Source organism: Aphidius gifuensis, linkage group LG3 (assembly GCF_014905175.1).
Source record: "Aphidius gifuensis isolate YNYX2018 linkage group LG3, ASM1490517v1, whole genome shotgun sequence".
NCBI lineage: Eukaryota > Metazoa > Arthropoda > Insecta > Hymenoptera > Braconidae > Aphidius > Aphidius gifuensis.
Window position 1 is genome coordinate 27389453 of NC_057790.1, and position 25109 is coordinate 27414561.

Genomic DNA, 25109 nt, shown 5'->3' on the forward strand with positions numbered 1-25109 from the left:
GAGAAAAATCGATTAAAGAGAGAGTGGGTGGTGCTGTTTAGTGTTTAGTGCTGCTACTGAGAAAAAAGATTTTGCAAATTTGCAATCAGTTGACGTTGTGTTGTTGATGATATTATTACTAGATGATTGGTACTATTTTAGTCTCTCTTAATTTTTTTATTTTTTATTTTCAAGTGTAAAAAATAGTAGATTATTATTATTATTATTGTTGTCTATTAATAGTATTTACTACAAGTATTTTATTACAATGAGATAAAATCAAGTATATATATCTCTATCTATCTACATATTTAACTATCATATAGAGACAGTATAAATTATAATCATCGTTTTTTTTAAACAAGTACTATTTTATAGTTGATATATAAATATAAATATTATTATTATTAACACACCCAAGCAAATAAATACAAATATATGTACAGTATTTAGCCGGAATTAAATTTTTAAATAATAATCAACTTAAAGTAAAGTGTTTTTTTTTTTTTATAAAAAAGTGATTTTTTAATATTTTTTTTCAAACAACAAATGAATGAAACTTGAATGAATTTAACTTTTTCAAGTTTAATAATTGATAATAATATATATTATATGTGCCAGTGGATATAGAAGCAGCTTTTATGACATCCGGAAAAGAAACTATGGGGTAAGTTAACTTATATCTCATATCATATTTATTTAATAATAATACATAATTCATCATCACTATATTAAAAATATAAATATTCAAATTAACTTTGATAAATAATGAGCATTACTCCAAAGTAATTTTTCTATATAGGTATAATATTATAATTTACATGTTGGTCTAATAAAAAATACAAGTTTAATTTATCTATTATAAATTGATAAATTGATAAATTGGCTATAATTATTATTTTACAATTTAATTGATGATAGTAATAATAATTAATTTTATTAAAGACAGAGTTTTTGTTTTATACCTATACCTATTTATTTTAATATAAAAAATACTATAGGTACTTGATAATAATAATAATAATTATTATTATGTACCATTATTATTTATTGTTAAATTGATTTTAATTGAAATAAAAAAAAAAAAAAGGGAGCAGCCAATATTCACGTGCAAAGCGCATGTGTTTCACATCGACCCCAAGACTAAACGGTCATGGGTTTCAGCATCAACTGCTGCTGTATCAGTATCGTTTTTCTATGATTCAACACGAAGTTTGTACAGAATAATATCAGTGGAAGGTACCAAGGTATGATACATTTTTATTATATTAGGTACATTTTATATTTTATAGCTTTTTATTATTTATTATTTATTATTTTAGGCTGTCATTAATAGCACAATAACACCAAATATGACATTTACCAAGACATCACAAAAATTTGGACAATGGTCAGATGTCAGAGCCAATACTGTTTATGGATTGGGATTTTCATCAGAAGCTGAACTAGGAAAAGTAAAAAACAATTATCATATTTATTTATTTATTTTTAAAAAAAAATACTTGTTATGTCAATTTATTTATTTTTATTTATTTCTAGTTTATTGAAAAATTTCATGAAGTTAAAGAAGCAACAAAAATTGCTGGAGCAAAAATTCAATCAAATAGTTCATCAGTAACACCATCAACTAGTACAAATGTTAGTCCAATAACACAACGTTCTTGTATGCCTTCAACTGAACAAGATCTTATTGATCCACCAAATTCATCAATGATCAATTCAAATATGTCTGCATCAAATAATCCAAATCCAAATACAAATATGATATCTGCACAAAATAGTATATCATCAGTTAGCAGTAGTAGTAGTCCATTACCAGGACAAATTAAACCAGATGACGAATTAAAAAATGCAATTTATGCTCGACAACAACATCAACAACAACAACAACAACAGCAGCAGCAGCAGCAGCAGCAACAACAACAACAACAGCAGCAACAACAACAACAACAACAACAACAACAACATCAACAGCAACAACAACAGCAACTATTACAACAACAACAACAGCAACAATCAATTAATATGAATCAACAAAATACTGATAGTCCACAACATCAAGGAAAAATTGGACAACAACAACAACAATCATCATCAGATACACAACTTAAATATGAAAATGATAGACTTAAACTTGCACTTGGTCAAAGTTCAGCAAATGCTAAAAAATGGGAAGTTGAATTATCAACATTAAAGATGAATAATGCAAGATTAACAAGTGCACTACAAGAATCAACAGCAAATGTTGATGAATGGAAACGTCAATTGCAACTTTATAAAGAAGAAAATATGCGAATTAAATCCAAATATGATTCATTAGAATCTGGTAAAATTTCAGAGGGTAATTGTGAAGCACTTAAATTACGAGTTGAAGCATTGGAAAATGAATTGAGAACAAGAAATGACGAATTAAAAGCATTTTCAATGGCAGCTAAAAATAAAGATTTTATGGTGAGTATATATAATATAATTTAATATTATTTTAATATTATTTAATTAATATTTAATTATGATTATTTTAGGCCTTGCAAAAAGAAAATGATGAATTACGTAAAATGTTGAGTGTTGTACATGAACAACTTGAGCTTGCAATGGGTGCAAATAGAGTTCAAAAACAAAATTTGGATACTCTTAATTCAAGATTAGCTGGATATATACAAGATTTAGCAACAGTTCATCGAGAAATAACAAATACACTTCAGACATAATTTGTTTTTGTTTTTTTATTAAAAGAAATAAAATAAATTGTGACGTAGGGGACGCAACGACGACCTGATATTATGATAGGTAAATACACACACACTATATAGGCAAATATTATCAATTTTAATTTGATGAATAATATTTTAAAATATAAAAAAAAAGTAGAGTGCTGCAACGGGAAGAAAAGAATGACGGTTATTCAAAATAATATAACATATACATATCTTGCGATAATGTCAAACTATTTATTATTATTATTAGCTTACTTGATCTCATGTTGAATATTTAATATCGTCTTTTTTATCATCTTTTTATTTTTTATTTTGTTATTTAATTTAATTATTATTTATATTTTATTTTTTTTCTAACACGTCGTTGCCACGCACAAATGCCATTTTAAAATATTATAAATTTAATCATGAAAAAACGAATATTAATTAATAAACTATCATTTTTTTTAAATATATTTTTAATGATGATGATGATAAAAAAAAAATCTACACATGACAAATGATATTATTATTTCTCAACGAGACTGAATTTTTTTATAAACAATTATAATTATTATTCAATTGTATTATGACATTGGTAATGATTATATTATTGTTTTTCAAAAAAAAAGAAAAAAATATATAACAAGAGCTTTTTTTTTATATTATTGTAGAGTTACGTGAATAATAATAATAATAAAATTACAAGTACGTAAAAAACATATCAAATTAATAAAATAATTGATATGTTTTCATGGCCATTTATTTATTTTTTACATTATAAAATTTGTTTTTTTTTTTTTTTTTTTTTCAATGAAATTTTATTATTATTATTAAACAACTCTTGGTGAAAGACTACTTTTATTTGAATTAATTATAACGAAATGCCTATCCGTCGTCCAATTTTTTCTACCAAAACGATTTTATAAATAAATAAATTGAAATGAAAAAAATAATATAATGTTGAATTTAATATATAATATAATAAATAAATGCAATTTATTGTAAAGAATCTTTTTAATTGGAAAGTCCAAAAGTAATAACTAAATAAATAAATAAATTATTATTTTAAATATTGTTAATAACAACAACAACAAAAACAGCAACAAATGTAAAATGATGAAAATGAGCACAATAATACATGCCAATAATAATAATAATAATAATAATTAGCAACATTTTAATTATATATATATATATATTAAATCTAATGAGTATTGTTATATTAATACGTTTATTGATTAAATTTTAAATTGTCTAAAAAATTAAATCAATAAAACCCTAAAAATAGTAAAATAATATATAATTAAGTAATTTAAATTATATTATTCAATGTAAACAAAATAAAAAAAAAAATATCAGGGATGTTGGAAGCTTTGCTATTTAAAATTTAAATATTATTATTATTATATTTAAAAAACAAACAAGTGCATTTACATGTATCATTATTGTTATTATTATTATTATTGTTAAATATTTAGTTTATATAATAATAATTTTTATCAAATAATGATCATGTCAAAATGTATAAAAAATGATTGATAATATGCAAGTGTACATGATGCTGTACGTATATATTGATTAAATGAATATACAAGTATTTATATACTTAAAATCATTATAATTATTATTATTTATTATTTTTGAAATATGTGTCATTATCACTGTGTGTCATTGTTTGTGTGTGCATGAAGAATTTTTAACAATATAATTTATCATTAATTATTTTGCTCACACTGTACAATAATATTATCATTTATTTTTTCAATAATATTATTTAAAAAACAAATGATTCTCTGAGTGGTACCTACCTAGCTATTTACCTACTTATATATTTAGCATTTTATATGAAAAAAAAATAAATATTTGACGTGTGTATTTTAAATTTAAATCTCTTTAATAAAAAAACTAAAATTGAATTTGCAAATGCACATACAAAGACGCTAATAATTGAAAAAAAAAAAAAAAAAAAACATATAATTGTATTTATTACCTGCCACAGTAATAGTATATTGACTGAAAATATTATTATATTATATATTGTAAAAAGTAACATCAATCACAACAAAATCACTTGAAAATTATAATAATAAAATAAATTGAAACCATAATGCACACATCTATATATATAGATTATAGAGCAGCAGTATACACACCCATATAACATAACATAAAAACATATTAATTTATTCATTATAAATCTACATTGCAAGAATAAAAATTTTTATTAAAAAAAAAGAAATACAATTAATTATAATTATAAGATTAACTCTGAAATAATTGAATTTATAATTATATTAAATTTTCATCTTATATGTGATATTTAACAGTTAAATATTCATATTTAACTTGTGTATTAGACATTTTATGTTCACGTGATACCCATAAACTTAATTGCCTTTTACGATTTCTTGATATTTCTGCTGCTTTTTCAATAAATTTATGAGTTATACTTGTGTCTACAACTAAAAAAGTTCGCATCTCTGGTGAATTTTCGAGAACTTTAGTGACTGATTCCTCAGTAATTTTTTTGCTGTGTGGTAAATTTAAATCTATAAAATTTTTAAGCAATTTAATTGAGGAGTCAGTGGTGTTATTAGAGCCCAAAAAATCAAGATATTTTAAATTTTTCATTTTTGTACATGCAACGATACCAGCATCAGTTAGAAATTCACATGATGCATGTAGTATCTGTAATTGTTTCATAGTGTTAGCAATATGATATATACCATCATCGTCAATTGGAAAATACATAATATCTAATTCCTCGATATTTTTAAAGAGCTCTTTTTTTTTATTAATTTTTCCTTGAATGTAACAAGCGTTGCCAAAAAAGTTTTTTATTGTTTTAGAATTGTGCACATAGTCATATAAACTTTTGTGACATTCTAAGCCAGCAACTACAAATTTTTTTAAGGCCTTTAGTTGAGAAATCACCTGCAAAATAAATAATCCACGTAAAAAATTTATGTATATATGTATATAAAATTTAAGTTATATAGTTACATTAGTCATTTCTTCTGGAAAATGAGCGTTCTCCTCCTCAAGCTGCATGGCTTCAGGCCAATTTAACATACTGAGATCAGTCAATGTATCAGCAACGTTTAACAATGAATTAATTAAAGTTGTAGGTACCAATGAATCCACACCACAAAGACAACGATGAAATATAATTTTTAATACTTTTAGTTTAGAAAGATTTGTAAATGCATTACTTAATATTGCATCATCAATATCATCAATATTATCGATTCTTATTCCAAGTTTTTCGAGATTTGGACAATACTCATTAATAATTGGCAGTATGTTACATTTAGGATAGACTGACAAGTCTAATTCTCGTAAATAACGACCACATTTATAAAGCAGTGATTTTAAAAAATTAAATTGTCTATCTATTGTTGGATAATTTTTCTTTAAAAAATTTGGATACTCGTCATACTCCCAATGAGTTAGTTCAATTTTTTTGACATTAAACCAAGCATTATCAAGAGCTCTTTTCCAATTTTTGCATACTAAAAAAATTAAATTAATTAATTGTCATTATACTGTAAATAATAATTTTTTAAATTAAATAATTTATCTTACCCAATGCAATGTTTGGTCTTTCATATGCTGGCACATACATGAATATTTCAGCCAAGCAATCATCATTAACATGCTCAATTGTCATCATCATCATCATGATGCTGAGTGGTGGTGACAGTATACAATAGGTATAGGTATATCTAAAAAGAATAATCAATATTGATATTTATTTAATCTATATATTTATTACTTACAAATTTATTATTACAAGCATGCGGTGACTTACTTTACACTTGTTTCGACTATTTACATATATAACCTTATTATTGTTTATATTATATGTATCAATTATCATTAAAGGACCATGTTGGCATGTTATAATTTTATTCAAACCTTGTATACTATTTAGATATTACTAAATTTTTCTAGCAATATCTAGGTAAAATATAGTAATAGGCGCAAAAATCTGCGTGTTGTGACTTTGTGACTATTTATATAAAAACTAAAAAGTCAAAACTGAGTCAAACGTGGTCAAACGACAAACAGGCAACATGAGTTTTTCAGTGCATGGCTCTTTTATAATTGTTTGTAGTTGTGAAAATATATTAATTTACAATATAAATAATGGAGAAGAATCAATATTGAAAATTCCAAATATAAATATTATTACAAATACAAGTAATAATTTATTAAAACAACACAACAATTCAGATGTTGATACATGTCATGGAATAACCTCAATTGAATATTCCAATGATGGTAAATACATATGTTTATGTACAAATCGTAAACAATTATGTTTATATGACAGATTAAATAATAATAAATTAGTGTCAAATAGAACATTAATTAGAGCAGCAAGTAGAGTTAGATTAACACCAAATAATGATATTATTGTTGCTGATAAATCTGGTGATGCTTATCTTTATTCATTGAGTAAACCTGATGAACCTGGTAAACTTATTCTTGGACATTTATCAATGTTATTGGATGTACTTGTTACAAAAGATAATAAATATATTATAACTGCTGATAGAGATGAAAAAATACGTGTATCTAAATTTAAAAATTCATACAATATACAATCATTTTGTTTGGGTCATACTAAATTTGTTAGTAATATATGTCAATTACCACATGATTCAAGTATTATTGCATCAGCTGGTGGTGATGGATTTGTTAAATTTTGGCAATATAAAAATGGCCAAGAAATGAATTCCATTAATTATTCTGATAAAATTAAATGTAAAGATATTGTACATTTAAATGAAAGTCTAAATGATCTTGAGTTGACTGATCCAATTGAAACATTACCAGTTAAACATCTCATATCAACAATAATACCCAACAACAACAACAACAACAATTCATCATCATTGATATTATTGACATTTTATGGAAGTGGACTTGTACTTTTATACAAAATAACAGGATCAATAACAATTGTCAATGATAATGATAATATTAAATTTTTACAATCAATTATTATTGATGATGAACCAATTCAAGTACATTTTGCAAATGATAAATTATGGATGTTGCTGAAAAGTGGTGTGCAAGTTTATAAGTTTAATAATAATGATGAAATGTTTATCCAAGATATTGAATATAATGATAAACTTGATAAATTAAATAAATCATGGATTAAACTTGAAAATAATGTCAATAATCAAATTTTTTATCCAATTTTGTATAAAAGAAAATTTGACAATGTTCAAGAGTACAAGGAAAAAAAAAAATCAAGAATTGAGAAATAATAAAAAAATTTGTATTGTAATAACTACTATTTTTTTCATGTATCATTTTTGTTAAATACAAATAATTTTTCTTGAATTATATAATTTTTTGTTTGTTTGTTTATTTATTTATTTATTGAATTTATTATATTATAGAAAAAAAAAAACCTTTATTGTTTTATTGAAATATTATAATTATTATTATCATCATCATCATCATTTAAACTGGCTTATAATCTAATTTGGATTCAAGTTTTTTGTTATCAGATACTTTTCTTACAGCTTTCATAAAATCTTCTTGAATAACATATTCACGTTCAAGACGAATTGCAAAAAGACCAGCCTCAGTACAAACATTACGTAAATCTGCACCATTAAAACCATCAGATAATTTAACAACAGCTTCATAATCTATTAATGAAAATGAAAAAACATATATTATTTATTATCAAGTATTTTTTATAAATAAATAAATAAATTGTTAATTACCAATTTCACCGTGTTTTGCTATTGGTCCAGCATGTATTTTTAATATTTCAAGTCTAGCTTGTTCATTTGGCAATGGTATTTCAATTTTTCTATCCAATCTACCTGGACGTAATAATGCTGGATCCAATGTATCTGGTCTATTTGTTGCCATAATCATTTTAACTTGACCAAGTGAATCAAAACCATCCATTTGATTAAGTAATTCCATGAGTGTACGTTGAATTTCACGATCAGCACTTGTACCTTCAGAAAATCTTCGACCACCAATAGCATCAATTTCATCCATAAATATAATACATGGTTGATGATCACGTGCATAATTAAACATTTCACGTATTAATCTTGCTGATTCACCAATATATTTATCAACAATGGCACTTGATACAACTTTTAAAAAATTTGCATCAAGTTGACTTGCAACAGCTCTAGCCAATAAAGTTTTACCAGTACCAGGTGGTCCATATAATAGACAACCTTTTGGTGGTGTTATACCAACACGTTGAAATAATTCAGGATTTAATAATGGTAATTCAATGACCTCACGAAGTTCACGTATTTGTTCAGATAAACCACCAATTGCTGAATATGTTACATCACCTGGATCCTCATGTGACATGTTGTATACCAATGGATCAACCTAATTTTATCATTATTATATTAATACATATACCTACGATAAATTTAATTAACAAATTAATTACTCACCTCACGAGGTAAATATCTCATAATTGTAAGTGTTGTCATGTCTAATGCTACACGAGTACCAGATTTTAATTTATTTTTATCCAATTGACGTCTACAACCAACAACATATCGAGGACCATTTGTAGCTTTTACAATGACTAAACAAAAAAAAAAAAAAAAAAACAAAAATGTATTATTAATTTAATACAAGTAGGCTTAATACAAAAAGTAATTTTAATCAACTTACATTTTTCTTCTGTAAGTTGTTTCAATACTTCACCAACAATCTAAATAACAAATAAAAATTATTATTATTATTATTATTATTAATAAAATTATAGATATTTCAATTAAATTATAAAAACATACTTGGCCAACACTTTGAAGAGCTTTTAAATCATTTTCAGATTTGTCATATTGTTTTGTAAGATCTTTGAGGTGTTCTCGCACTGTAAAATAATAATATTTATTTAATGTTAATGATTATTGTACACACAGCAACACCAAGAGGCAACAGCAACAGACAAAAAGATAGGCTATAATCCATTTGTAATATTTGACAAAAAACTAAATAAATAAATGTAAATATACAAAATGTTTTTTTATATTAATTATAAATAATAAAACTTACTCTCTTTGAGACGAGACTCAACCTCTTTATGCTCAAGAAGTTTTTTTCTGTAATCTTGAAGACCTTTTTCACGAGCAGAATCCATAGTTATGGATGCCATTTTATTTTTGACTGACGTTTTTAAAATATTTTGCTGTATAATGCTCAATACTCATCATCACACCCATACATAATACATATACGTAACACATACACACACACACACACACATTATTGTCAATATAGTACATTTGATATTTTCAAGAGGGCAGCACGATTAAATTAAAATTTGGAATTTTCCACACATTCCACCATACAGCTGATGTGTATTATTATTATTTACATTGGCACTGTTGTCATCATCATCATCATCATCATATTATGTACCTTCTTGATATGTATTTGCAAAAATATATAATTTACTTAAAAAGTGATTAATTGTGCAATTAAATGAAATTGGATATTATTAAAATGACCACAGATGTTTGTGACCACCAAATTATATTTTTTATTTTTTTTTCAACATAGATAACAACAATCATCAATTATTTTCATGTGAAAGTGATTATTAGCCAATACAATTATTACATGTAAATATTATTTTTTATATTTATTTCAACATCATCATTATCATCATTAAATATTAAAAAATTAGCAGTCAAATAATTCAAATTGATAAAATTAATAATATCTGTGTGAAAAGTAAAATAAATTGTCATTTGTCAACAATCTAATATACCTACATTTGGATAATATAATTTATTGAACATTGTCTTGCTTAGAAATGGTTTATTGCATCTTGAAGAAAAAGTTTTTTAAAAGGTAGATATTTAATAGATTAGCTGTTGTTATTATTATTATTATTTATTTGCCATTGTTATATACGTATACCTATACAATACACAAAGACAAGTACATATATGTATAAGCTTTTGTAGCTATACAAAGATCAAAGTTGAATTTATTTATTTTTTGGTTGTAAATGAGTCATATTGACTTGTTGACTTGTTTATTATGAATCATATTATCTAATTACATAGTTATTTAATTAATTTATTAATCACTTGAAATTTCAAACAAATAAATAAATATTTGTATATACCTACATATATTATTTTTTTTTCCTTCAAATAGTCATTATCTCTTTTGCAAGTTGTTGACGATATAACTAATACATATTACATTTATTGTTTTTAAATATTTGTGTGAGCATGAAAAACAGTTGTTGGTTCAGGTAATATAATATATTATTATTTTTTTAACAGTTAATAAGACAACAAAATTTAATTGGTGATGGTTTTTACTATTAATAATAAGTAAATTATATAATAAAAAAATGAAGTCAACATATTGCATTCTGCTTGCTGGTGTCTGCTTGCCCTTTATTGCTCTCGATATTTGGCACACAGGAATGTAAGTTGTAAATTTGATTTTAATGATAATAATAATAATAATATTAGGTATATGTAGTAGCTTGTTAATTTAATATTTATTAAAATTATTAATATTATTATTATTATTATTTTAATTTCAGATTTTTATTATGGATTATGAAAATAATAATAGTTTGTTATTTAATAATATTTGGAATACTACCACTTGTATTTCACTATTCATATACAATACAAAAAAAAATTTTATTTCTTAATTTTGTATATTGGCCTGTCAATGTTGAATTTGACAAACCCGAAATACTCAATGTTCAAGGAGCTAGAAATTTTTATTTACATACAAATGAAAATGTTAAAATTGGCCTTTGGTAAGTACTTAATTGTCTGTTGTTGTATTTTTTTAAATAAAAAATATTTTCATTGATTATTATTATTATTATTATTATTTTAACTAGGCAATTATTACCAGAGTCATTAATAAATGACAACAATAGCACCAATAATATTACTGATGAATATTTTGATAACGTTTTAAAAAATACTAAAAAACCAGTTATACTTTATATGCATGGTAATAGTGGTAATAGAGCAAGCAGTCACAGAATTGAATTATACAAATTATTTCAAAAACTTGATTATCATGTAATAACATTTGACTATCGAAGTAAGTTGATTGATTGATTGATTGATTATTTATTTTATTTCATTGTTAAAATTATTATTATTATTATTTAGGCTATGGTGATAGTGATGCAGCAGATTTATCAGAAAGTGGAGTTGTTTATGATAGTACACATGTATTTAAATGGCTATACAATATTGTTGATAATTCAAATTTAATATTTGTATGGGGACATTCACTTGGTACTGGTGTATCATCTCATACATTGGCTAAAATTGCAATTGACAATGATATACATCCAGCTGGTCTTTTTTTAGAATCACCATTTAATAATATTGCTGATGAATTACGACAACATCCATTTGCTCAAATATTTAAACATTTACCATGGTTTGAGTGGCTTATTGTTTCACCATATTATCATAATCATTTGAGATTTGAATCTGACAAACACATTGGTAACATAAAATGTTCAATCATGATAATGCATGCTGAAGATGACAGAGTTATACCATTTGCACTTGGTGAAAAGGTAAATATATATTTAATCTATCATTACAATATTAGATAAATAATTATTATTGCCATTATTTTATAGTTGTTTAAAGCTGCTTTAAAATTACATAATAATGATACTAAAAAAATACAAATGACAAGAATAAGTGGTAAACTTGGATTTGGTCACAAGTACATTTGTCGATATGATTTATTGCCGAGTATTATCGAGTAAGATTATTTATTTATTTATTTGTTTTTATTGTCATTACTCATTATATAATATTAATATCTATTTATTTATTTCAGAAAATTTGTTTCCGAAGTAACATCAAGTAAATAAATCAAATAATAAACAAGATATATTTATGTACAAATTTTTTTAACATCATCTAATATAAAAATCAAATTGTTTTGCTGACTCTATTTCATAATTAGTATTTATATGTGTGTGTGTGTGCATGTTTTAATTATGCCTAATATTTTAAAAAATAAACACAAAGTATTGTATATCTGTATAACATATTATTAATAATAAAAATACAAATATTATTTATATCAAAGAATAACATATCATTGAATTTGGATTTTCCCTCTAAAAAATGGCGTCATGCTTTCTCTCTCTCTCTCTTTTTGTGTATTACTGTTATTATTATTATTGAATGATCTTGTGTGTGCACACATGTGAATCCAAATTCCAAAATAAATACAACAAAGTGTCAATCAAGTTGTTGTACATATCCACTTAATAAACAATATACAACTTTAATTTCAATAATAATAGTAAAACATTATTATAATCAAGGTAATATTATTTAATTTAATATATATACATATAGGCTTTAATAAACAAATATTTAATAATTGAATAATTATAATAACCTTAAAATCATCAACAGATGAGTCGTAAAGAAGCTTTGTCACAATTTATTCAACAAATTCATGGTAGACCAGTTGTTGTTAAATTAAACAGTGGTGTTGATTATCGAGGTAATTAATATAAATGATAAATACAATGTACTTGAAATAAATAATAATACATATATTTTTTATGTTGTCTTCAAGGTGTACTTGCCTGTCTTGATGGTTACATGAATATTGCTCTGGAGCAAACTGAAGAATATGTTAATGGCCAATTGAAAAATAAATATGGTGATGCATTTATAAGAGGAAACAATGTACTTTATATTAGCACACAAAAAAGAAGAACTTGAATTTATCTATTTTTTAAAAAAAAAAAAAAAAAAACTTTTTATAAATAGGATATAATTGATTCTTGAAAATAACAATAATAATAATAACAACACAAAAAAATTAAGAAATTATTGTGGCATTTTTATTTCTATCAAATAACATGGTCATCCTTAAATTATTATTATTATTATTTTGTTTGACGTTTTCTTATAAAATTGTTGACAACTTTATCAATTTCTTCATCAAGTTCATCATTAGTAAGAGGTCTTTTACCATATGTATTGATTAATGGATCCTCATCAACAATTGAAGATGAAACATTTGATAATAAATTTTCATGAGATGAATTCACCTCATCATTCGGTAATGCTTCTTTTTCATAATTATTATCATCATCATGTTGCTGTTGTTGTTGACTATCAACTTGTGATGAATTATTATCAATGATTGTTGTATCATTATTTTTTTTATTTTCAATTGTTGTTTCAAATTCTACTTGACTTTGATTATCATTAGTCATAATAATAGTTTCATTAGTACTTATATAATTATTATCCAATATTTGTAATTGTAATTGAGATGTTGCAGTCTCTTTAGTTTCTTCCAAATTGGCTTTAATTCTTGACATTCTTTTAGCCAAAGCCATTTGACGATTTCTTTCAATTCGTTTTTTAGTTTCTTCATCATTAATAATTTTGCTTTGTGGTTGTATTGTTGATGATAAATTTGTATTTTCAAATGATGCACTATTATTATTATTATTATTATTATTATTATTAACTTGTGACAATGATGACAATGATGGTTCTTGAGAAAAAGATTGTCTTGTTTTTTCCAATTGTTCAGCAATAAGACGATCAAAGTCATCAACAGACTCAGCATTATCATTATTATTATTAAAATTATGATTAACATTATCATCATTATTATCATTATTATCATCATCATCATTTAAATTATTCACATCAGTTGAAATTAAATCATCATTGAGCATATTTTTTCTGTATTTTGTTAGAAATACCTGTACCTCTCTTTTAGCACCAAGTATTGATAATTTATCCAACAAATCATCAAAATTATATTTTGGATATAGCCTATGACCCCAATGTTCCATTCTTTTCATTATTTTATTTAAATCTGATGCCTCATGATTTTTTCCTTGCCATTTAAAACCCTTAAAATATTCTTCAATTGTTTGAACCCCTTTAGCACCACGTAAACGTTCAGCATTTAATTTTACTTGAGGATTACGTACTATACGTTTTTTACGAGAAGCTGTTGGATCAATTCTACGTGCATTATCATTATCATTGTCATTATCATTATTGCTGTCATGATTATCAGAATGATTGTTTTGTCTTTCGTTGTCTGAATGTTCATTGTCAGACAATGCCACATGTCCATCATCATCACCATCATCATTTCCACCAATATGAGACATAATTTATTTATTTATTTATTTTTTTTTGATTGAATCTAAAAAAAAAAAAAACAACAACAAACAAAGTAATTAAATACTCAAATAAGTATAAACTAGATAACCTCAATATTAAAAAAGAAAAATAGAAAAAGTACGTGCTTACTTATGTACTTACTTACTTAATTATTATTATTATTTTTGTTGTATTTAAAAATCAGTGTTATCAATGTCGTCTTCTTGATGCTGATTTTCACCAACAAATTTATCAATTTCACCAGTTTTACTCAATCGTTTTAGCACAGATTCCAACAATAATTTATTCAACTTGTCTGTTTGAGTTATTTCACGTACTGTTGCTTGTTGCTCTGTAATTATTGAATTTTCTATATTGTTTAAATATACCTACTTATATATTATAATGATATTTAATATAGGTAAAATAATAAAATATATATGTAATCTACAAACCATTACTACCATTGTTGTTGTTGTTGTTATTATTATGGATGTTGTTGGTGGTGGTAGTAGTAGAAGTTGTAATATTTTCATTTATATGGAGTGGCATATTATTGCTTGTGTTTATTTGTTTTATATTTATTAATTATTTAACTTGTTGTGTTATAACAATATAATATGTAAAATTAGTATATAATAATCTCTATTTATGCGTTATTTGATTTTTTTGTAGTAGAGATAAAAAAACTCTAACAAAATAATATTTTACATGACACAAGGGCAGTATTTATCGATATACATACATGCATAAATCATAATTATTAATTATTATCAACAGGAATAATAAAGAGAGAGAAAAAAAAATACACACACACACACCAATATATGATTTAATATTAAGGTATAGTTTGATGATTTTGCCGGAAAATTAAAAATAATAATATAGGCACCTATAATAATAAATAAATAAAACAAGTATTATATTATTATTGTATTGTGTATGCGAATGTGTGCACACTACACTGAAAAAATACCTACGTACTTGTATGAAAAAAAAAAAAAAAAATAGCATCGTTATTGGACTTTGAATGTTACGAAAAAGGAAAATTTTTTTTTTCTCATGATGATTATAAAAAAACATAACATCACATGATGTAGATGATAATAAATATATATTAATAATGGTAAATATATGCATCGTACATATATGTATTTCATATTTGCCATTTATTACAATATCATTCAGGTATACCTATGTATTATAGTTTTTAACACGTCATTTTTAACATATTACATCGGTAAAGAGAGAGAGAGAGAGAGAGAGGTATATAAATTGTCATTTTTGTGTGACGAATAATATGATAATATAATACCAATTATTTAAATATACCTATATGTATATTTATTTTATAGAGGTTGAGGTTTTTTTAACAAATTGTACATAGGTGCAAGTTGAAGCCAGTACTCTGTACTCCAGTAGTAGTCAGTAGTCAGTAGATAATAACTAATAACACGTGGCACGCGTCTATATACAGTTGTTGTATATGTTCACACAAGTGCTTGTGCTATATGTGAGGTCAGTGCATTGTGGCGTGATCAGACGTATGATTCTTTTTCTGTGCTACATATTTTTTTTAACATAATTCAATTTATCCTATCATTATTATTATTGATAGGTTGATAAATGCTATATAATATCGACTTGCAATATAATTATTTATTGAGTCTTCAAACTAAACATTAAATAATTAACTCAATATTTTTTTAATAATAATAATAATAATAATAACAATTGTGTTACAATTTTAGTGTGTTGTTGTTTTAATTAATTTACCTATTTATTTATTTATTTATTTTTTTTTTTGGTGTGTGATTAATAAACTTTTAGTTTTTTCTCTATTATTAAAAAAACAACTGGCTACAATAGAATTGAATTATTTTTTAAAAACAATAATGAGTAAGTAAAGTACAAAATATGAATTTTCTTGATTATAAAATAATTAAATAAAACAAAAAAAGAGGGCAAAGCCAAGTCACATATACATGCATACATACATACATATCTTTTATTTTTTTTTAAATTTTATTTTATACTTGTAGCATTATTCTACTATTAAAGGAGTATATATTTTTTTCTCTCTTTCTCTCTTTTATGGCAAAACATTAAAAAATTTAAATGTAAATAAATAAAAAATACCTATAGGTATATACATAATATTATGACAATAAAAGCACGTGTTGCATTGCACTTTATAGTAGCCATATAATACAATATAAATTATTATTATTATATATTATTAAAATATATACGCATCGCGTGTGACATTGACAATAATTATTAATTCATGCATCAATTAAATGTCACGCCAAGATTATAATTATATATGTATTGCATTTATCTAACAAATAGCATGCGAATCAATTGAGAAAAATTACACATGAATTTAATATTTTTAATTTTATATTAATAAATAAGAGTGATTGATATATAAATTATTATACTATGCTGACAATATTATTAAATAATAATATTGTAAACAAATTTGTGTATAAATATAATGTTCCTATATAAAACTAAAAATAGTAATAATAATAATTCGTTTTTTTTATTTTTTTTATTTTTTATCATTGATAAACCGAGATAATTATTAATCATGTATTTTTTTTTTTATACTTGTCTCTTGTTTAAAATGAACTTTGATTATTTGAGAATTACTGTAGTATATTTAAAAAAAAAAATATATATATATATAAATATTTTATTTGGCCATTTAATATGCAAAAATAATTATGTTACAAGAAATTATGTAGCTAAAGAAAGATGAGAGAGATACAACTCTATTTGTCTTGAATATATTTTATTGTTTTATTCTATCATTATTCATTATCATTATATTGAAAAAGAAAAATTTATAAATGTTTTTTTGATATCCAAGTGTTGGTGTTTAAAGGTCAGTATGATTGCTGACGACGACTTTGAAATTTGTAATGCACTCATGCTTTTACATACTTGATCAACAATCATTCATTACTTAACTTATATATATATGATAGATATTTGCTTGCAGCATAACAATTATTATCTTTATCATTTGTGCAAAAGACTTGTATGGGAATCTGAAAAATCATTAAATTCAATTGAATAAATAATCGTTTGGGTTTTTTTTTTGAAATAATTGAATGTTTTTAAGAAAAAAAATTAAACTAGTAGTTTTGTATTCACTTATTGCATGTTATACTATTATCATTATGACCGTCAGGAAACCTGATATTAATTACATATATACTGTTAAATAAAAGATGAAATTTTCATCAGACTGAATATGAAAAAAAAATGACAAGTCTATTATATGTTATTCATTCAAAAAACAAATGTCATTGAAAAAAATTGATAATTGTGACGATTATTATTTGAAAAAATATTATTACCCAATTATAATTAACATGATATTATATTATTTATAGTTTTTTATTGAAAAAATTGTGTGTAATTATTTTTATAATTACCCTTCATTTTTTCCTTAATCCACATCATCATCATCATCATCATCATCAATATTTGAAAAAAAAATAAATAAAAAAAAAAAAAAAAAAGAGTTACGCAAGTTAAATTTGCTGTCGAGTGTGTTATCTCATGGAATATACATCAGGAACAAAAGTCTCTTTATGAGCTTGATTTCAAGTCATTCAAAGTTTAACTCTTATCCAAGCAGTAGATATTGTTTTTTGAAAAAAAAATAAATCATCATCAACAGCTGACTTTAATCAGCTCTTTTCTCAATTATTTTATTAATTTATTAGCTTATTTTGACTCTTCAGAATATTAAAACTCTGGTAATTAAATAATTAATTTATTTTTCCATTTATTTTATGTACTTGTATATATAATAATAATAAGTTTTGTTTAATTCACTTTTATTTTATATCATTTCATCATATACCTGTACCTGTATGATAATACAACTTGAATTTACCCGCCACTTGTGCGCATATAACAATAGCAATACCATACTCAATACTCATAGTACTATAATAGTTTTTTTTTTTTTTTTTTCTTTGTAAATGACATGCTTGAAACGGAGAGAGAGAGAGAGAGAGTTTTATTGATTTTTGACATACAAGTATATCACTTTTATTCAGTTAAATAAATTGCACTCTTATTTTTTTTAATAATAATAAAAACTGCGTGTCCTGTTGTTGTTGTTGACGTCTATTACGTTCTGTGCTGAGATACAAGTTTTAGTCATTAATCTAAATACCATATTATTAATAATAATAATAAAAAAACTGCAATGGTGATGTTCATGTATAAAGGTATCATAAAAAATATAGTCATCTTGTTGTTGTTGTTGTTGTTAATATTTATTATTTAACAAAGTGGATTATAATATTTAGAATATTATTGTTTTATTTTTGGGCGTTGTATGATTTTTAAAAAATAAAAGTTAGACTTTAAACTAAGATTGAAATCATCATCATCATCATCATCATTAATATATAATATCATTTGTTCTATTTTTTTATTGATGATGATATTATACTTTGAACTTTGATATTAACTTAAGAATAAAGATTGATGACCAGTTTTTAATTTATTATCGACAACGACAATGACCACACGATAGAGAAAAAAATACAAAAATTTTAATTTTAAATGATTTATACATGTGATAACGAGTTACAAGAATCATCAAAAAAAAAAAAAGAAAAAAAAAAAAACAATACATATTTATATTATTCCAAGAGTTTGATTTGAGTATATTTTTGAATTGGAAATTGAGAAAGAAAAAAATAAATAAATAAAAACACTTGTAATAATTGTTTGACACCATCAGAATATTAATATTACTATTATGATTATTATTATCATTATTGTACATGCATTCGATTAAAGTTCAAGATGTTTCATTGACACTCTCACACCACCACCACACATGTCAGCTGATGTTTTTTTTTTTTTTTTTTTTTGTTATTATAAATTTTTATTATGATCCAATTATATAGATTTTATTTTATATTTTCATAATTGCCTACATGTAATAATAATAATAATGAACTCTGACCCTACAACTAATTATGATGACAAAGACAACAAAAAAATTTATAATGTCATTAAATGTTTATTTGATTATTAATTATTTTTTTCAGATAATATGACTGCAATACAGCCTCATCTATCAAATGGATATGTCAACGGATTTTCTCACAATGATAAAGTTTGTTTTTTCTTCAAATTTTAATTTTTATATTTAAAATAATAATAATAATAATAATAATTTATGTTATATTTAGGTGGCCCCAGTAGATAATAATGATACTTTAACTGAACCGAAAATTGATTACGTTCGTGCAAGTGATACTGGTCGTGATGGTAATATTTTATTTTAATTTAATTTAATTTATTATTATCATCAATTAATTGATTAATATTATTATTATTATTGAAAAAAAAAAAAAAAAAAAACATTTTGTACGACTCTTCTGATAGATGTAAAATATATTTCAGGCCCAGATCAAATTCTTCCTTCAAATATTGACACAACTTGGGATGCCAATGGACGAGTTAGAATAAAGCATGATTCCTCTCAACCATTTGAATACATATCAATACCTGGCTTGTTGACTAAAACAGCAAAAAAATATCCAGATCATCTTGCTTTGGTATCAAGAGCTGGTGTTGATGGAAAAAGAACAACATATACCTACAAGTTTGTAATATTATAATAATAATGATAATGTTAATGTTAATGATGATAATATTTGTAATCAAGAGTTGATTGATAAATTTAAAATTTATTTTAGAGAATATGAGACAGAAGTTAAAACAGTGGCCAAAGCATTTTTAAAACTTGGCTTGGAAAGATATCACAGTGTTGCAATTGTCGGTTTCAATTCACCCCAATGGTTTATATCTGACATTGCTGCAATATATGCTGGGTAATGAATAATAATGAATCAATGACAATTAAAAAATAAATAAATAATTTTAATTTATATTATTTTAGAGGATTTGCTGCTGGTATTTATACAACAAATTCATCAGAGTCATGTCAATATTGTGCTCAACATAGTAGAGCCAATATTATTGTTGTTGAAGATAGTAAACAGCTTGAAAAAATTCTTGAAATAAAACATAATTTACCAGATTTAAAAGCCATTATTCAATATGAAGGAATTCCAAAAGAAAAAAATGTACTCAGTGTAAGTATAAAAAGTAAATAAATAAAATTTATAATAATAATAATTATTTAAATTATTTAAAAAAAAAAAAAACAGTGGGATGATGTCTTGGAAATTGGTAGAGCTGAAACAGACAATAAACTTGATCATGTATTATCAACAATTGGAGTAAATGAATGTTGTACACTTGTTTATACATCTGGTACAGTTGGCCATCCAAAAGCAGTTATGTTGAGTCATGATAATTTAACACTTGATGCTAAATCAGTTAAAGATGCTGTTAAATTTGATGATAAATGTGAAATAATTGTTAGTTATTTGCCATTATCACATGTTGCTGCTCAAGTTGTTGATATATTTACAAGTTTAACAATTGGTGCAACAGTTTATTTTGCTGATAAAAATGCATTAAAAGGTAGTCTTATTGAGACATTAACATATGCAAGACCAACAGCATTTCTTGGTGTACCACGTGTATGGGAAAAAATATATGAAAAAATGATGATTGTTGCTAAAAATAATGGTTCAATTAAAACATGGATTGCTGGATGGGCAAAATCACAAGGTTTATTTTATAATATGAATAAAATGAATGGTGTTGATTATAAAACATGGGGTTATTTAATTGCAAAATGGTTAATATTTAATAAAATTAAAAAAACATTGGGTCTTGATAGATGTAAAATATTTGTAACAGCAGCAGCACCCCTGAGTGATGATATTAAAAAATATTTTATGAGTTTAGATATGCCAATAATGGAAGCATATGGAATGTCTGAATGTTCTGGTGCTCATACACTTGCAACAAATGATAGATATAAATTAGGTAGTGTTGGTCCAGTATTAAAAAATATTAAAACAAAATTACATAATCCAGATGATACTGGTGAGGGTGAAATATGTATGGGTGGACGTCATGTTTTTATGGGATATTTAAATGAACCAGATAAAACAAAAGAAGCTAAAGATAATGATGGATGGTTACACAGTGGTGATCTTGGTAGAATTGATGGAAAAGGATTTCTTTATGTTACTGGAAGAATTAAAGAACTTGTTATAACTGCTGGTGGTGAAAATATACCACCAGTACAAATTGAACAACAATTATTAAAAGAATTGCCAGCATTAAGTAATGCAATGCTTATTGGTGATATGAAAAAATATTTAACAATTTTAGTAACACTAAAGGTAATTAAATATTTAATATTTAATATTTAATATTTAATTTAATATTTAATTTCTATTATAGACCGATATGGATCCAGAAAGTGGAGAACCACTTGATACACTATTGTCAACAACAAAAATATGGGCAAATTCAATTGGCAGTAAAGCAACAACTGTTACTGAAATTATTCAAACAAAAGATTCAGCAATTTATCAAGAAATTGAAAAAGCCATTAAAAGAACAAATGAGCATGCAATAAGTAATGCACAAAAATTACAAAAATTTACAATATTACCTCATGATTTTTCAATTCCAACTGGAGAATTGGGTCCTACTTTAAAACTTAGAAGAAATGTTGTTGCTAAAATGTACAAACAGCTCATTGACGATATGTACAATTAATTAATTAATTAATTAATTCAAAACTCGTACTCTCTTATCGATCAACAATAATTGATATTAATTAAAGAAAAAAAAAAAAAAAAAAAAAGTAATTTTGCTATAACTTATAATAATAATAATAATAATAATAATAAATATGCGGGTAATAAAACAACAATTTGACGATTCACTATATATATATATATATATATACGATATTTTGTATGAGTGTAAATATTGCATTGTGAATAATGACAAAATTATTTGCTCGTTTTAATATTATGACTATGTATAAAATGCCTTGTATGTATAAACTTTAAATGAATTTTTATAATGTAGTAATAATAATAATAATAATAATAACAACAACAACAACAACAATACATAGTACTTAAATAATAATCCTAACAAGTGCCTTTTTATGGATTTTATATTATAATTTATAATAATTATTGTACTTATTGTAAAACAAATAATTTATAGGCAATATGTATATTAATTTATTCAATGTTGCCAAACATATATTATGTAAAGAATATTTAAATGGTAAATTTAATTTATTTAATACTGTTGCAGTTGTTGTTGTTGTTGTTGTTATTGTTGTTTTGTTGTTGAATATATTGTGAATCAAATGGCGTTTGCATAATGGAATTAGACAAAAATATTTAATAATTAAGTATGACAATATAATTATTTAATTTAATAATAATAATAATAATAATAATATATATGTATTGGTTTTAAATTTGTTTTGTCATTATTATTATTATTATTATTTTCAGAGTTGTCTTGCATTATATTTTTTCTAAAATTGAATAATAATTTGTAAATTATTGTGTATATAACTATACCTATAAATAAAATAAAATAAAATAAAATAAAATAATCCATAATATTATGATTTATTTTCTTTCAATCAATTTACATCATTATTATATATTTCATATAAAAATAAATATTCATTCTCATTGAGACAATAAATAAATAATCAACACTTTGAATATTTTATTTGTAAATTTAAATATCATGTGAGTAGCATACAAGTTATTTTTTACTATTTGCCTTTTTTTTTATTTTTTATTTCATTATTTATTATCATCAGTGTTTTGAAACATTATCATAAAAATAAATTACAGTATAGTTAATATCATAAGCAAAAAAAAAAAATTATTAAAGTTACTGATGAAATTTATTGAATGAATACAGATCCATAACAACATTTATTTATTTATTTCGAGCACTGGTGATAATTATTAATTATATTATCTAATAATAATGTAAATATTAAATGACGCTAACTGTCGTGTAAATTTTAAATAGACTGATGATTTAATAAAATTAAACGACATTCAAAATAATAATAAGAAAAAGAATGAAAAAAAAAATAATAAACTAGATTTAATTATGATGATGATGAAGTAGTTGATGAAGAATTAAATTTTTGTTGAATAATTGATGTTTTTCTTTGTGGAACTGTTTCTGGAGTTGGAATAGCATCACCAGTTGGTAAAACTCCAGTTGGTTTTGGTTTGGCTGCTTGTTTTTGTTTAGCCATTTGATAATCTCCAGAGTCAAAAAATTTTTGCTATAAATATAAACAAGGAAAAAAATTTATAACAAAAAGAAAAAGAAAAATTATACCTAATAATTAAATTAATTGTGTCTTTAATACTAACCCCTTTTGCAAGTCTTTTTTGTAAAAATGCTGAATGACCACTAATTGGACGACCACCTGTGTTTGGAAATTTTGCCTTGAGTTTAGCCTCCTCTAGCTTTTCAATGTCATTTGTTGACAACTGTCGGTTAACCAAAAATAATAATAAATTAATAAAACAAGCAAATAATTATATTTTTTAATAAAAATAAAAAAATAAAAAAAATTTTATAAAACCTGCGGTGCTTGAGGCGGCTCCATTGTTGTCTGCTCGTCACTCATTTTAGCTCGCTTCGGCGTAATGTTGCTATCAACTCGTACACGTTTGAAGCTAATTGTTGTCACTTTTTATAATCACCTTTCAAATTCACACAAAAATCCTCAGCACATGTATAAAATAATAATATATAGGTAGATATGTATAGTGGATTTTACTTATTTATAAAAAATTATAATTTATATTGATGCTGTATAAAATAAATAAGTAAATATATACATGTAGTCTCTACACATATACACACACACACACACACACACGCAAGCAAATATGTATTATATTAGCTCAATATGTACATACATGCAGCACATTGATTTATTTATTATTTTTTATTATCGGTATAGATATACACTCTTGAGTCTTGAGCAGTCTTGAGAATCGAAATCAAGAGAGACAGAGTAAGATGGATTAATATTTTTTTATTTAACAGGTTTTTACTTTTTTTTTTTTAAATGAATAGATAACTATGGATAAGGGTTGTATGTAAATAAATTGATGATGAAAAAAAAAAAATAATAATAACAATACAGATTGAACTTGATGCGTGCGTGTGTGTGTGTGTGAGACACACAACGTCACGCATGCGTGCTTACAATTATTAATAACAAATTACACAAAATTACATATGAAATTAAAATTATAATTATATTAAA

At 23.9% G+C, this 25109-nt stretch overlaps 9 protein-coding genes across 11 annotated transcripts; 5 read left to right on the top strand and 4 right to left on the bottom strand.

Moving 5' to 3' along the window:
* The first annotated feature begins 19 nt into the window (after positions 1–19).
* LOC122853472 (homer protein homolog 2-like) lies at positions 20–2773 on the top strand. Its single transcript, XM_044153966.1, has 5 exons — positions 20–646; positions 1070–1226; positions 1302–1433; positions 1519–2430; positions 2502–2773. The coding sequence occupies exons 1-5, from the start codon at positions 621–623 to the stop codon at positions 2685–2687; spliced, it is 1413 nt and encodes a 470-aa protein (XP_044009901.1). The 5' UTR covers positions 20–620; the 3' UTR covers positions 2688–2773.
* A 2209-nt stretch (positions 2774–4982) lies between these two features.
* Positions 4983–6537, bottom strand: LOC122851143. Its single transcript, XM_044150194.1, has 4 exons — positions 6487–6537; positions 6261–6400; positions 5679–6187; positions 4983–5609 (listed from the first exon to the last, which is right to left on the bottom strand). The coding sequence occupies exons 2-4, from the start codon at positions 6355–6357 to the stop codon at positions 4983–4985; spliced, it is 1233 nt and encodes a 410-aa protein (XP_044006129.1). The 5' UTR covers positions 6358–6400; positions 6487–6537.
* A 204-nt stretch (positions 6538–6741) lies between these two features.
* On the top strand, positions 6742–7945 carry LOC122853475 (tRNA (guanine-N(7)-)-methyltransferase non-catalytic subunit wdr4; the record flags this gene model as incomplete). Its single annotated transcript, XM_044153971.1, has 1 exon — positions 6742–7945. A coding segment is annotated over exon 1 (1194 nt), but the record flags the coding sequence as incomplete, so codon positions are not given.
* Position 7946: 1 nt separating this feature from the next.
* Positions 7947–9896, bottom strand: LOC122853476 (26S proteasome regulatory subunit 10B). Its single transcript, XM_044153972.1, has 6 exons — positions 9741–9896; positions 9479–9558; positions 9357–9396; positions 9131–9267; positions 8426–9062; positions 7947–8347 (listed from the first exon to the last, which is right to left on the bottom strand). Exons 1-6 carry the CDS (start codon positions 9838–9840, stop codon positions 8157–8159), a joined length of 1185 nt encoding a protein of 394 aa, XP_044009907.1. The 5' UTR covers positions 9841–9896; the 3' UTR covers positions 7947–8156.
* Positions 9897–10031: 135 nt separating this feature from the next.
* Positions 10032–12664, top strand: LOC122853477 (lysophosphatidylserine lipase ABHD12-like). Its single transcript, XM_044153974.1, has 7 exons — positions 10032–10309; positions 10985–11132; positions 11254–11478; positions 11566–11774; positions 11846–12264; positions 12331–12458; positions 12537–12664. Exons 2-7 carry the CDS (start codon positions 11056–11058, stop codon positions 12568–12570), a joined length of 1092 nt encoding a protein of 363 aa, XP_044009909.1. The 5' UTR covers positions 10032–10309; positions 10985–11055; the 3' UTR covers positions 12571–12664.
* Positions 12665–12802: 138 nt separating this feature from the next.
* LOC122853479 (U6 snRNA-associated Sm-like protein LSm6) lies at positions 12803–13469 on the top strand. Its single transcript, XM_044153976.1, has 3 exons — positions 12803–13032; positions 13127–13217; positions 13293–13469. Exons 2-3 carry the CDS (start codon positions 13127–13129, stop codon positions 13439–13441), a joined length of 240 nt encoding a protein of 79 aa, XP_044009911.1. The 5' UTR covers positions 12803–13032; the 3' UTR covers positions 13442–13469.
* On the bottom strand, positions 13350–15956 carry LOC122853474 (TIMELESS-interacting protein). Of its 2 annotated transcripts, none has more exons than XM_044153969.1 (3): positions 15310–15956; positions 15021–15206; positions 13350–14897 (listed from the first exon to the last, which is right to left on the bottom strand). In XM_044153969.1, the coding sequence occupies exon 3, from the start codon at positions 14860–14862 to the stop codon at positions 13609–13611; it is 1254 nt and encodes a 417-aa protein (XP_044009904.1). In that variant the 5' UTR covers positions 14863–14897; positions 15021–15206; positions 15310–15956; the 3' UTR covers positions 13350–13608. The 2 variants fall into 2 exon arrangements, with proteins under 2 accessions (XP_044009904.1, XP_044009905.1); XM_044153970.1 differs by having other exon boundaries at positions 15017–15206.
* Positions 15957–16240: 284 nt separating this feature from the next.
* LOC122853473 (long-chain-fatty-acid--CoA ligase ACSBG2) lies at positions 16241–23415 on the top strand. Of its 2 annotated transcripts, none has more exons than XM_044153968.1 (8): positions 16241–16753; positions 19945–20012; positions 20089–20167; positions 20303–20504; positions 20599–20733; positions 20802–20997; positions 21073–22164; positions 22226–23415. In XM_044153968.1, exons 1-8 carry the CDS (start codon positions 16750–16752, stop codon positions 22544–22546), a joined length of 2097 nt encoding a protein of 698 aa, XP_044009903.1. In that variant the 5' UTR covers positions 16241–16749; the 3' UTR covers positions 22547–23415. The 2 variants fall into 2 exon arrangements, with proteins under 2 accessions (XP_044009903.1, XP_044009902.1); XM_044153967.1 differs by lacking the exon at positions 16241–16753 and adding an exon at positions 18892–19110.
* Positions 23411–24969, bottom strand: LOC122853478 (alpha-endosulfine). The gene is made up of 3 exons (XM_044153975.1): positions 24417–24969; positions 24202–24321; positions 23411–24110 (listed from the first exon to the last, which is right to left on the bottom strand). Exons 1-3 carry the CDS (start codon positions 24459–24461, stop codon positions 23928–23930), a joined length of 348 nt encoding a protein of 115 aa, XP_044009910.1. The 5' UTR covers positions 24462–24969; the 3' UTR covers positions 23411–23927.
* Positions 24970–25109: the final 140 nt, after the last annotated feature.